Consider the following 15427-nt stretch of genomic DNA (forward strand, 5'->3'; position numbering starts at 1 on the left):
TCTAAGTGATAATTTTATGTTACCATATTCTATTAGTTAAGAATCAACTTTGAAAGAGAAATTTATGTTACTACATTAGAACAGATGTTTTGTGCAGAAAAATACATCCATATGCTATGTCTGAAATTTTTTCTAACAATGTATTTTTCACAGATGTACTGTAAATAGTCTGTATTAATATTTCTTTCTTCCATTTATTCCTTCAAAATTTAAATGGCAAGAATAAAAGATAAGGAAGAAATAGATTACAGTGATAAAAACACATTTAGAATAGCTTTCCCATTTATTACAAGTTTAGAATTATATTGGGCAGATTCAAAACTTTATCACAGTGCCGGTTAGGGGCTGACTGTCATGTACCCAAGGTAACGTCATGTCCAGCACCATATCCCACCGTTTCCTGGAGAGGAGGTGACAGCAAGAAATGTATGGGTCTCCTCTATCATGTATACCTTTTTACTTATACGAGAATACTTTTAGTTTATCATTAGAAATTTAGGAAATTTACATTATGAAAAGACTTTGATTAAATATAAGCTTATTTATTAAGCATGGCCATAATGCAACCTTGTAATATATTTTATTTTACTTTTAACACATTGATCTACTTTGCAACTTTACATTATAAATATGTATTATTACTTTCTTCAAATACTTTCTATGTGTTGAGTTTCCATGTTTTATGTCAGACTATAACAAATATAATTCAATGATATTATATTTAATATTTCTAACTAACATGTTAATTTGATTCAATTAAATTCACTTTTGACTAATCATTTTCAAACTAAATGTAAAAAGTCATAATTATTTAAATAAAATTATCATAATAAATTGAACATTTTAAATGATGTTAGGGAGTGAAGATGTTAAAAGCCATATCCTGCAGTTGCTAATGGGATATTGTTGATTTATGAAATGTTATTAAGTTGATTACAATCAAATGTCATGGAAATGTAACATTGAAGAACACTTGCTATGTTCTTTGAGTAATTAATTGATTTGGGTTAGATGATGTCTATTATTAGATGCTTCATTATGAATGTAAAGCTGAATATGGCTACATGCACAGAGGCACCCATGCAAGCATCTTGTGCCTTAGTGAGATATATCCCCAGAAAATAGTGGGATATGGTGCCCCAGTGATTGAAAAGGCTGAATCGTATACCTTGCTGCATGAGAGCTCCAACGCCAAACCAGAAACTATTTAGCAAGGTAAAATTGTTTTCCACCACGTCTGAATCAGGGTTGCATGGATGTGGGTTATACCATTCATATGGGCTAAACCTGTGACAAGTGAAAGAGAAAAAGAAAGTTAACCCAGCAAGAAGAAGAGATTTCCACCATCCACCACTGTAAAAGAGTAGAAAGATTTACAAGTTATTTTAAAAATGCAGTTTTTTTTACATCAGATGTGTATATATGATTTATACATAATATAGTATACTCTATACAGTATATTTATGCAAGAAATACAGCAATTCTTTACAACAGTTTCTGAATGCAGTTTTTGAATTGTATCAGTCATAGTAGGATGTCAAACAGATTTGCGATATTGCAAGATTAATGTCTCAGCTCACAAGACTGTATTCACACAAGAGTTATAGGTTGTGTTATATGTTTAAATGCGTGCTAAGTGATTTAATCTGATTGGTATTAAATTCAAATTAATTTATAAACCCATTAAGTAGATATAAGGACTCATTTCTTATGTTCTTATGAAGTGTTGGTCAAAACTTTATAGACAAATGTGAGTAAAAGTATTTTTGAAAATCATAATAACAACACAAAATGTAGTCCAGAGATATAATCATAACTTCTCCAGTGTTTTTTTCCATCTCTGAGGCATGTGCCATCCACTGAAGCCCATCTACAATACAGTGTTATAGTTTTGAAGTGAGTGTTTTTTGTAAAGTACTGGAATTCAAAAAATATTTTTAGACTTAAATTTGTAACATACAATTATCATAATGTGACATGTTGCAAAAAGAAAATGAAAATATTTAGTGTATGTAAAATATTTGACTAAACATTTGACTATTTTAACCAATAGTAAAGCTAAGCATTGTGGTCATATGTAAGTCAGCACTAGACTTCATTAATTTTGATACAATTAACTTAATCATATTTCGGGTAAATGATTCTTCTTCTACTGTACAAATATTGATTAATTATTTGCTTTCACTGAGAAGAATTAGAGCTTATATTTTACATAGAATGGGGTATATATGAATAATTTCCATAAAAAACTCCTGTTTTGAAAATACACTTGTTTGAAGTGTAACCAAATATAATGTTAGAACATTAAAAATGACACACCAAATATTACTTTAACATGTTACAGGTTTAAGAACATCCAATCAAAGATGTGACTTGTGAACTCAACTGCAATGTCTATTATCTCCTCTACTTGTCATTCTTACACATCATAATCTTGATTTTATGATTACACTCATGTTTTATATTCACAAACCTTTTGATGATGTTTTTGTTTTAAAAAAAAAAATGGATGTCCATCGATGAATCGAGGATTTTTAGGAAGTCAAAGATCAAACAAAGGGTGGAGTAAATATTTTTACCTTATAGAGTCTAAATAAACTTTGAAATATTACAGAATAGAGATAGAAAAAAATTATATTACTAAAATTTATATAGCAATATAAACAAAATTTATATAGCAAAGAAAGAGGGTTTCACCCAGCTAGAAGTGAACGTGTGCAGTCATCATCGCGATTAATCCACCACTGTGCAATATTTCTGAATCACAGTTCTCTTTGACCTTCAATGAGCAGCATCTTATGAAAATAAATTGCATAGGCTACTGTATGTGGTAAAGTTGCCAGCTGGTACACATATATATATACTTCTCAAACAAAAAGGGAACACTTAAACAGCAAAATGTAAAGGGCCTGTCACACTAAGCGATATCGCTAGCAATATTGCTATAACGACACTGGTTTTTGTGACGTTATAGCGATATTGCTAGCAATATCGCTATGTCTGATACTTACCTCCGACCACTCCCCCGCTGGTTATCGCTGATCGTGCAAGAACGTCCTGGACCATTTCTCGTCGTCAGCTTCCTGCTAGGGCTTCCTGCTGTGGAGACGAGTGACGTGTGGACGCGGGTGGGAGGACGTCAGGATCGCCTCATCTGACAGGTAAGTAGCAACCCCTGACCCCTGCTATGTCGCTGGTGAGATCTGCCTGTGTGGCAGCTCACTAGCGACCACTTAGCAATGCACCAGCGATCCTGACCGTGTCATATCGCTGGTCGGGATCGCTGGTGCATCGCTAAGTGTGACAGTACCTTAACTCCAAGTCAGTCACACTTCCTTGAAATCAACACTGATTGTGTTTCAATTTCTCCTGCTGTTGTGCTAATGGAGTAAACAACAGGTAGAAATGATAGGAAGGTCAGTAACATCCGAATGTCTGCTCAGCAACAGTGTCTAGTGTTCCTTTTACTTTTTTTGAGCAGTATACATCATCAATATGCTCCAAATCTGGTTTAAAGAAAACATAATATCCAAATAAAGAAGAAGCAGCACAATTCTTTATTAGGTGGTGTGAACACATATCAATGAGAGAGGTGAGTGGGGACATGGTCAGACTATGGCTGTTTCTTGCTGTGTGCACTTTTACGGGTCTTCACCTTTGGACCAAAGGAAGAGCACGCAGCATGAAATGGTCATAGTCCAATCCTGTCCACACTCACCTCTCCCGCCAATATGTGCTCACGGCATTGAATAAACAACTGCATCTGGAATAATGAGTGCTGCCTCTTCTTTAATTGGTTCTCACAGTTTTCTTTTCTTTGGCAAAGCACCTGAGTTTCCTTATCTCCCGAATTTGTCACCATGCTGTTGTTCTTGGCTGTTACTTACCAGTATTCAGCTACTGGTGTCTGGACTTCACTTCCTTTGCTGGATTAAATAAAGCATAACATTGCCTATAGATGGTAGACCCAGGGATTTTCAAACCTCAGGTGTTGTTTAAACATTAAATTTATTTCTGCAGGGCCAATATTAAACAGTTCAATCAGATTACAGCAGGGAAAAGAAAACATGTTCACACTCCAAACAAAAGATAAGTCACACTGTATGCTCGCAATGAAGCAGTTTACAAAAAAAGACAGAGTAAAAGACTGCAACTAATTAAAGATGTTTGAAAGTCTAATTACTTTGCTAATGACACACTGTTTTTCCTAACTTCTTCAGTCTTAAAAGCCACTTTGGAGCCGAACTGCTATTCATTCTTCTCAATTGTGTAAGAATCTTTCATTTAATCAAAACTATTTGAATAAGGTTTCTGTCACTTCAGAGAATTCAAGTTTCTTTACTATATTCTTTCCAACACATTAATATTCAGAGGATCAAACAATCCATTCTCACTGTACTAATACAATATTAGAACACCTCCTGTCTTAAAAGCCTATACTCGAAAAAACAAAGAATTTTTCATTTCACACAGATAAACTGACATTTTTCTTAGGGCTGATTAGGAAGGTTATAATTAAAAGCATGACAGAAGGAATATGACCCAATATATTTGTCATTGTAATATGGCTTTTAAAAGGTTTTTTTATGATATACTAAATCCAACTAAATTCTTTAAAGTCATGGAAGTTTCAAAGCTTGGTGGTTGTTTATCCAGAGAGAGAGTCTATGCTAATGAAATTCTGTGCTATGCATCAAAACACATAAATATACTGTGTGTATATATATATATATATATATATATATATATATAGTTGTGGCCAAAAGTATTGACACCCCTGCAATTTTGTCAGATAATACTCAGTTTCTTCCTGAAAATTATTGCAAACACAAATTCTTTGTTATTATCTTCATTTAATTTGTCTTAAAAGAAAAAACACAAAAAGAATTGTCCTAAAGCCAAATTGGATATAATTCCACACCAAACATAAAAAAGAGGGTGGGCAAAAGTATTGGCACTGTTCGAAAAATCATGTGATGCTTCTCTAATTTTTGTAATTAACAGCACCTGTAACTTACCTGTGGCAGCTAACAGGTGTTGGAAATAACTAAATCACACTTGCAGCCAGTTGACATGGATTAAAGTTGACTCAACCTCTGTCCTGTGTCCTTGTGTGTACCACATTGAGCATGGAGAAAAGAAAGAAGACCAAAGAACTGTCTGAGGACTTGAGAAACCAAATTGTGAGGAAGCATGAGCAATCTCAAGGCTACAAGTCCATCTCCAAAGACCTGAATGCTCGTGTGTCTACCGTGCGCAGTGTCATCAAGAAGTTTAAAGCCCATGGCACTGTGGTTAACCTCCCAAGATTTGGACTGAAAAGAAAAATTGACAAGAGATTTCGACGCAAGATGGTGCGGATGATGGACAAAGAACCTCGACTAACATCCAAACAAGTTCAAGCTGCCCTGCAGTCCGAGGGTACAACAGTGTCAAACCGTACTATCCATCAGCATCTGAATGAAAAGGGACTGTATTGTAGGAGACCCAGAAAGACCCCACTTCTTACCCCAAGTCATAAAAAAGCCAGGCTGGAGTTTGCCAAAACTTACCTGAAAAAGCCTAAAACGTTTTGGAAGAATGTTCTCTGGTCAGATGAGACAAAAGTAGAGTTTTTGGCAAAGGTATCAACATAGAGTTTACAGGAGAAAAAAAGAGGCATTCAAAGAAAAAAACACGGTCCCTACAGTCAAACATGGCGGAGGTTCCCTGATGTTTTGGGGTTGCTTTGCTGCCTCTGGCACTGGACTGCTTGACAGTGTGCATGGCATTATGAAGTCTGAAGACTACCAACAAATTTTGCAGCATAATGTAGGGCCCAGTGTGAGAAAGTTGGGTCTCCCTCAGAGGTCATCGGTCTTCCAGCAGGACAATGACCCAAAACACACTTCAAAAAGCACTTGAAAATGGTTTGAGAGAAAGCACTGGAGACTTCTAAGGTGGCCAGCAATGAGTCCAGACCTGAATCCCATAGAACACCTGTGGAGAGATCTAAAAATGGCAGTTTGGAGACGGCAACCTTCTAATATCAGGGACCTGGAGCAGTTTGCCACAGAAGAATGGTCTAAAATTCCAGCAGAGCATTGTAAGAAACTGATTGATGGTTACCGGAAGCGGTTAGTCGCAGTTGTTTTGTCTAAAGGTTGTGCAACCAAGCATTAGGCTGAGGGTGCCAATACTTTTGTCTGGCCCATTTTTGGAGTTTTGTGTGAAATGATCAATGTTTTGCTTTTTGCTTCATTCTCTTTTGTGTTTTTTCATTTAAGACAAATTAAATGAAGATAATAATACCAAAGAATTTGTGATTGCAATCATTTTCAGGAGGAAACTGAGTATTATCTGACAAAATTGCAGGGGTGTCAATACTTTTGGCCACAACTGTGTGTATATATTATATATATATATATATATATATATATATATATATATATAGTGTCCATAAGGTCATGGTGCACTTTAGAACAGTGACAGGAAAGCAATGAGAAAAGATGATAGAGATGTGACATCTGCACCAAATAAAAGGAAAGCCCTCCCAGTTTCTGTAGGATGATATGGCATATGCACATGAACATATCAATGACATTCATCACTTAAAACAGAGAATCATAGATGTTATTCATTCTGTTACACCAGACGTCCTTACCCGTGTGTGGCAAGAACTTCACTATTGTTTGGATGTGTGTAGGGCAACAAATGGAGCCCACATCGAACTCCACTGAATAGGTATGAAACTGGGAGAGTTTTTCTTTTATTTGGAGCAGATTTCACATCTCTACCGTCTTTTGTTGTTTTCCAGTGACTGGTCAAAAGTGCACCATGACTTTACATGACTTTAAGGTTGCACTGTATATATATAAATAGATACATGTTTATGTATAAATAAATAAGCCCATAATGAAAAATTAGAAATCCAAGGATCGGTGCAGTCAAGTGAGCAGTAAATGATGCCTGGGACAGTAATTGATGCATTCAGTAGATAAAGCAAGAAATAATTAAAACTAATTGTAAATCTATAAATTCCCCTGCAAGCAGAACACTTTTGTGCATCAACAATACTATTACCTATACCACTGCAATTATGTGAAAATGATCTAATTATCAAAAAGGACCATTTGTTACACCATCTTAACATAAATGATTCAGAAGAATATGATTTAAAAAATAACCATTGTTTTAAAATTTATTTAATAAATATTTAATAAATTAATGCTACACATGAAATAAGGAACTTTGTAATGTATCTTATCAGATAAATTAGCTTCTATCAAAATTGAACAGTCAATATCAAATTTCTCAATTCTTAGGTACAATCTGTTATCAATAATGACAGACTTTCCAATTACTGAGGTAGGAGATGGCAGCTGCTACTGATTATATTCTATGTAGTTATGAGAAGGGGAGGAGGAGGAGGAGGGAGGAGCTCAGCTTGTAGCTCCTCCTTACTCCCTTCTACACATAATTGTATCAGTAGCAGCTCCCAGCTCCTATCTGAGTAATGGTAATGTCTGACTTCACTGAATACTAACTAATAAATTCTGGCAGAGAAGAAAGAAAATTGTCCTAATCAAATATAATACAAAGATACTTATTTTCATGTGTACTATTGGTTACTGAAATAAAATTAACAACAACAATTATGAACCCTTCTTTTTCACCATTAAAAAATGAAAGCGGAAAAAACATCATTACTAAATGGGATAAAATTGAGTCATTAAGACTCCATACTAAAGAGATATAGGTGCATTATAAGTCACTGTAACACCATAAGCTACTACAGTATAAATTATGTAATTAAATATATAAAAAGAGAGATAAAATCCAGAAATCCCAACATATTGTTACCGCTTTATAAATTACTTGTGAGACCTCATCTAGAATATGAAATCAAGTTTTGGGCTCCACATTTAAAAATGGATATTCAGAAATTAGAGTCAATTCAAAGGAGGGCAACTAGATTATTGCAAGGAATGGTAGGCCTCTCATATGGGGAGAAGTTGGAAAAGTTGGGCTTGTTTAGTTAAGAAGAAAATATACCTCAGAGGGAATCTCATTTACATGTATACATACTGTACATGTGTGGTCAATACAAAAGACTGGCTCATGACGTATTCCTTCCAAGGATGATGCTTAGGATCAGGGGGACTAATTATGGGCAGAAGAACCTGATGCACTGTGCACTGTGCGCAATGACATTTCCCAGCTGATCATTGTGGCTTAAAAGTCTCATCATCTTGGCATACTAAACATGTCATTCTCTGCAAGAAGAAACGATAACCCTTGGATCCTGGTCAGATGCTTCTCACACAGCTAAACCAGATCTCACACTGTAAAATGACAAGTTTCAGTACCCTGAAACACAGTGTCTGCAAATTAAGATTTTGGTTTTGACTTTTATCCTAAGTCATGTGACAAGGCTCACTAAAGGGATGACATTGACTTTTAGGAATGCTACTTCCTATGGGTGACACTAGAGTTCTAGTCCTCTTCCTCTCTGAATAGACAATGTGCACAATGACAGCAAGCTGTTTGTTTCTAGTTCAGAAAAGGATGAATGAGTTGTCAACAGAGTGAGTTGTCAGAAAAACCACTGTGACATCTGTGATACAGTGACCGGTGTCACATGTAAGGGTTGCTGTGTGTTCCCCCCAGGATGCACAAGGAGGCATATTGAGGCCAAAGGAGTGCATTCCTGTAACAGGCAGAGCTGTGATTGCAATGCAAAATGAAAGTGAGTAAAGGTCTTGGACATACTGGTTGTCCAAGGCAGATTTAGTGAAAACCTGCTCTGGGCTTTTGTGTTTTGAAACAGACTACAGGATGTTAGTGGTGTAGTTTATTTACTTTCTGGCCTTGGTTTTCCATGTGGCCCATGGCCACAGATTCCTGTTAAAATCTCCTGCAGTAAAGGGTTTTTGGGTATGTCAGGGTCAGTTTCAGTCTTGTCTTGCAAGCATGCAGAGCAGGAGGCTCTGCAGAGCTCCACCTCTGTGAGACAACACAGGCAAGTGGAGCTAAACAAACAAGGGAGCTGAAGGGCCTGGCACCCACCGTGTATACGGTGGTGCAGTCACCCACAGCAACAGGTCTCTGAGGTAGACTGTCCTGTTCGACGGTGATCTAATGGTGGACTCTCTTGTGACCAGCTGTAAACCAGGGGTGCACTTGTGTGTTTATATGTTTCCCGGCTGCAATGACCACTGGGTTTGCCAGGTACGATGGACTGGTTAACAAGGTGTCTATAACATTTTAAAGTTAAAATTATTCTCCAAAACTCAAATGTTCTCCTTTCCTAGTTTTTCCATAGGTCCAAACAGTAGTTTTTGACCACATATGAAATATTGCCATTTTAGGATGAAATCACAAAGAAAAATGTGGGTTCCATATTCTCCTATTACTGTTTGTCAAAATAAAGAATTTAGGGCTAAGCCATATTATAATGGATAAAACAAACATTTTTGCCTTCGTGTCCCATTGTTATTAAGCTCTGTGAAGAACCTGTGGGTTCAATGTGCTCAACATACCCCATGATAAATGATTTAATTTTTTTGTGTAGTAGGAAAATCTCATTTAAGAGTAAAAACTAGAGAATGAGCGAATTTGTTCAGATTCTGTACCGAATATGGTTGGATTTGAATATTGTTTTTTGCAATATTTGTCGAACACAGCCAAACTGCATTTGAGTCAATGGGAGTAGAATTGACCAAACATAAGACATATATTCGGCACATATAGTGTTCAAATATGGCCCGAATATGTCAAACTCAGATTCGAGGCCAAAATTCGAACAAATTCACTCATTTCTAGTAAAAACTTTCAAAGTTTAAAATTGCTAATGTTTTTAATTCAGATAATTATAATAAATAAATGCAAATTATGTCAACCGAAATTTAAAACTAAAATAAAGTACAATGTGTCACATAAAGTCTCAGAACTACTGGAATAGCAGCAAGCATTCTAGTCTCTTATAGGAAAGCACATAGATTTGAAAAATTTTGCTTTACTGCGATGGGAAATATCAAAACTACGTTAAGAATGGGGCAATATTAAGAATGGGACAATTTCAATTATATCTAAATTCTTAATAGATGACACAAAAACAAAAATTAATGACAATTCAATTATGTATTTAATTGTACTACCATTTTATTTTATGGATTATCTGGTGTCAGTGTTTATTTGTATGTTTTATTTGAAGAATTAGCATAGAAGTTATTTCTCCTTCACTGAAAATGTTTAATAACATTTTGGTGATTTTTATCAAATTATAAATGTGTCTCTGCATTAATCTTAAAATGAGTTTGGCATTTAATGAAGCTGCAAAGGATTAGAGTAGAAGAAAGCTAAAATATTAGCGGATACTTAGATTTCAGGCATAATTTCCTTGTAAGTAATCAAAAAGGTAATAGTCAAAAGTTCTCTTTTGTAAAGCATGTCTATAAATTGATTGCAAGTAAAAATGTATTATAAATTCATGAAAGTGAATTATCTAGTAATGGATAACTTGTTGTGGCATGTAATATACTGAATTAACAATGTATAAATTAGATACAATCAAGAAAGTATAAGAAAATGATTTTGTTTCTCAACATCAATTTCCACTCTGTTGTCTGCAACACTATCAAGGTGAAAGTCTTACAAATTACATTTTTAATGCATGTTTATTTCAATATTTGTGAAAATATAAAGGGATATGGATCTCTCTATCTATCTATCTTCATATCTATCGCAAAGCTTTTATTTGAAATACAAAATAATATTACCACCATGAAGAAAAAAAAAAGCGGCACTCACCATGTCCTCGAGTTTTGAAAGTCCTTTAATCAAGAGCTTGAAGAGGCCTGGACCTGTAGAAGTGCTGTGCAAGAGCAAAACGGTCATCATTCACCACTCTTTCCCATACTCCCTGCATACTGCAATGATATCCTGCTACTTTTGATTGAAGGACTTTTATATCTCCAGGGTATGAGGATTGCTGCTTTTCTTTTTTTCATGTTAGTTTGCAAATTCCCTCAACTGAGCATAACTGAGATGCCTGTTGCTTGTGCAGTGTATCATTGAGCCACACTTGCACAATGTCGATCAGAGAGCCGTACTTGCGCCATAATGAGCAGCTCCCTGTGCTTGCGCTGTGACGAGCGGCTCTGGCTGCACAATCAGCGAAGCTGGGCACTAGACACAGCTTCAGCTCATCACTGTGCAGGCGCGGCTCTCCGATCAACACTGTGCAAGTGTGGGATTTCCAAATTGGATTTCAGTAACCCAGGAAACATCAATCAAATTGCATGGGTGGCAATAAATGTGACTGAACCCAATGAAGCACACCCCTATGACTAAATGAGCAGGTACGACATAACTATGAGTGCTTTTTCCACATCAATAGACTGCTGTTTTTAATGAAAAAAATGTGTTAGTGATGCACATTGCATCACTGACAGCGCACTGAGGATAGCTTACATGCTACAAAGGACATGACAGATTCCCTTTAAGCATAAAACTTAGGTACTAGGTAGTTTTTATTTTAATATACATTAATATATTAGAATCTTTTATTATATACGGAATGATTTAACTATTGCAATGTAAATAATACAGGGTGCAAATTATTCCATTAACTGTAGATTACGTTTTTATGCATTTTTATGTTTGAGACAATATGTGAATTTATTCCAAATGGAAGATTATTAGGATAATGATCTGAAATAATAAACAAATGTTGTTGATGCATTTTTTCTGCTGACATTTTTTGCCCCTTCTATCTACCAATTTTCATTTTTGCGCTTTCCTTTTTCTCCTCTTCTTTTTTAATTAGCCAAATGTTTTGCGCTAAAATAGACATACAAAGGCTGGTTTCTTGCAGTACAGATTGTAGTTTTGAATGACACCATTTATAGTATGTTATAGAGTAAGGGAAAATATCATAAAAATTCCAAGTGCGGTGAAATGATGAAAAAAAAACAAAAACCCGCAATTCCACCATAGTTATTTGGCATTTATTTTTATGGCATTAATAGTGCAGTAAAATGACTAGGAAACATGATTCCACATTCAGCATAAATTTTGGAGATATGAAATATGTAGTTTTTTTACTGTTTCAATGGATTAAAAAATTCTACATTTTGTTAAAAAAAATGATAATTTTGTAATAAAAATGTTGCTTGCGTGGCGATGGTTGAAGACCCTTATCTTTCTTTAAATGACCACCAAAAGAGCTCTGTGAGGACTTTTTTTGTGTGTGTGTTGAGATAGTGATTTCATTTATATAATTTTGACCTACATACTTGCATGGATGCACACACAGTGATTGACTGTGGCATTTAAGAGGTTAATATCAGCAATCAGTGGTTACATCTGTTACTCATATTAGAGGCAGATTACAAATTCAACCATCACAAAAAAATTATAAATACATTCATTTGTGAGCTAGACTGTTATTTACAAATTTCTGGATTGTGGAATTTTTTTGTCTTTCAAAAAAAATTATATATATATATTTCTATCACTGACAGTGGCATTTAAGCACTGATATCTATCCTCAACATTAGTTTGTGCACCCAAGAAAGTATGTAGCTCAAAGTGATATACAGCTCTGTTAAAAATTAAGAGACCACTGCAAAATTTTCAATTTGTCTGATTTTTCTTTTTATAGGTATATTTTTGAGTAAAATGTAAATTGCTCTTTTATTCTATAAACTACTGACAACATGTCTTCAAATGTCCAAGCACTACATTTTGCATTTATTTTCAGAAAATGAGAAATGTTCAAAATAACAAAAAAATGCAGTGCTTGCAGCCCTCAAATAATGCTAAAACATCAACTAACACTGGAATGGAAAGGCAGTCAGACATGTAGAGAAGCTGTTTTTTTATAAAACTCTGCAGTGGTCTCTTAATTTTTGTCAGAGCTGTATAGATGACATTCTTGTCCCAAGACAGGAAGCATATCTGCTGTTATACACAAGCCAAGGTTTCAGAATTTCTTTAGTAGCAAGATTAGGACTGAGAGGTATTAAGTTGCCTTCCTTGCAGTGTGTGAAGAATAACAGCAGCTGTTATTGAGTTGCTGCAGTATATTTCAGATCAATTAATTTACAGTTACACTACTATGCAGGTACAGCACCTCCCTTTATCACTTGAATCTTTGGAATAATATTCACTAACTGAGAATACCCCTCCACTGCAGTAGTGCACCACAATCAAATTAGATTTACTGGTAGTCTTTTTTTCTAAAACTATATGGAATTATCTGTTCCCTCTGACTTACTATCCCTACAGTTTAAAATCCTAAAATGACAATCTTTGGACAGCCCTTATCTTTTATAGTACCTGTGGCAATCCCCATTATTGGCTACATTAGACCATGTGAAGTGATAGCTCCCTTTTTGAGAATGCAACAGTGTGTGAAATGGTGCTAGGTATTTTTTGTGATCCTTGTAAATCTAATCAAAAAGTGTTCAAATTCACAGGAACCTGTGACAGGAACCTGTGAATGTAAGGAAATTGAACTCAAAGTCAATCCTCAGTAGATTCATTTGCTCATCTCTACAATATAGTTACCATCAGACCATCATTCATCTTCCGCAATGTAAAATTATATAAGCTAAAAGTCATAGAAAGTCACAAGTCAAACCATTTTTGTTTAAAAACAGTAAACTGTATATGTATAAAAAACAAAAACTTTGTAAGTTTGAATAACCATAGAAGCATGTGAAAAACAAATTGACTTGGACAAGAAAAAGCAATTAAAAATTTACTTAATACAATTGTTTACTTATTAGGTTTCAGGGTTTGAAAACAACATTATAAAATCTTTAAATACTGAAGATAATGAAAAATAACCTTGTGGAGAAAAAATAACTTAAAAATGCATTAGAAATGGTTGAGATTATTTTACATGCCTTTAGTATTCAACAGATGACATGGTTTAATCAAAAAAATATTGTAACCAAGCCAACAACCTTCATCTGTGCTTATCTCTAGCAATTCTTGTCCATACTGTTTAGATCATTTTTATATGCAGTTTATCTACATAACAAAAGTTATGTAATGTTGTACATGCCTTTGCTTATCCTATGTGGATCTGTGAATTGCAGGCTATATCATACATCATAACAAAATTGACAATCACGCTGAAGGTTATTGGAAACAAGCAGCAGTGATTTTTTACAAGATATTCTCGCTGAAGTTTATCTAGCCTTCTACAATTTGCTGGAATAGCTAATATTTCCTACATAACATCAAATCAATGAAAGGTGTGTGGTTTAAATATGTTCCCAGAAAACAAAAACACCAAGGAATCTTGATTAATTCAAAATTTTTATTTTCCAATTTATGCAAATAGCTAAAATAAATGCCTGCCACCATTTTACACATTGTAGAAGATTGCATCAGCCACAGAAAACTCACATGATCTCAGGAGAGAGCACAAGGGCTACTACTTAAAGCCAAAAAGCTATCAGATCACATGGAAAAATGTAAACATTCATGAGTGACTATCACAGCCTGTATAAAAGTTGAGGTAGGGAATTAAATAGCCATTGTAGGATGATCTAAGGTAGTGAAAGTTCAAAGCTCTGAAACAGTGAGAGAAAAAAGCCACAAAATTGCACAATTACTCCAATCAGAAATGTGTTCTGCAAATGCAAAACTGAAAAACATGAGAATGGCAGTCAATTGTACAGATATTCAATTGAGAGGAGAGAGATATAGGAGAAGTGCCCACAGCTTTGCAAGGCTCAGTGTGATCAGTGAAATTGTGCAGCTACTTAGCTGGTATTTGTTATGCTACATTTGAAGTACAATTACCCTTAAAGCACTAAAAAGCAGCAAGTCAGCACAACATTTTCTTAAAATAAAATTCTAAAATCATTGTCAGACAGGAGCAAAGTGGTCTCCTTGTCATCTGTGATTGTACAGAATTTTTGCATTTCTTGTGCAAGTGCTTTTGTGAAAGTAGGAATAATTGTAATACAAACATACCAAATAACATTCCCCAAAATCTAGCCATTTAACTGCACCTTTCCAAGGTACATAAGTCTTTTCAGGGCCATTAGAGGCTTTGCAAATTTGTGATTTTGAGCAAATCAAGTTGATGAGAAGTGTTTTTTTAAGTCGAAATTTGGTGAACTCAAATTTGAAAAGATTTAATCATTTCTACTTTTAGTGTTTTAGCAGGCAAGCAATGCATGCAAGATGTAAGCTATGGATCTAAAAGAATTGAGAAATACCACCTGGACTTTAAAAACAAGCTATAAAGAAGTTGAAAGGAATGTGTCATCAGACATTGACTGCTTTGTGTAATGTGTATTTTTTATTCTTGAAAATGATTTTTCATATCATTGCTGTATTACAAAAATAGTAATCTTTCAATTTTCACACTATTTGCTGAAGCTATTTTATAGACGCATACTTCCTGTTATTTCAGAATGAG

General features: G+C 34.8%; 1 protein-coding gene across 1 annotated transcript in view; it reads right to left on the reverse strand.

Annotated features, from left to right (window-relative positions):
* GRIK2 (glutamate ionotropic receptor kainate type subunit 2) overlaps positions 1-15427 on the reverse strand; it is a 1148051-nt gene that overhangs the window by 257625 nt on the left and 874999 nt on the right. The window contains exon 12 of the mRNA XM_073589495.1: positions 1169-1287. Within this exon, the coding sequence (XP_073445596.1) occupies positions 1169-1287 (119 nt within the window). The remainder of the gene's footprint in view (positions 1-1168; positions 1288-15427) is intronic.

The sequence above is a fragment of the Dendrobates tinctorius genome, unplaced genomic scaffold (assembly GCF_039654945.1).
Source record: "Dendrobates tinctorius isolate UK_male_01 unplaced genomic scaffold, ASM3965494v1 ptg000111l, whole genome shotgun sequence".
Lineage (NCBI taxonomy): Eukaryota > Metazoa > Chordata > Amphibia > Anura > Dendrobatidae > Dendrobates > Dendrobates tinctorius.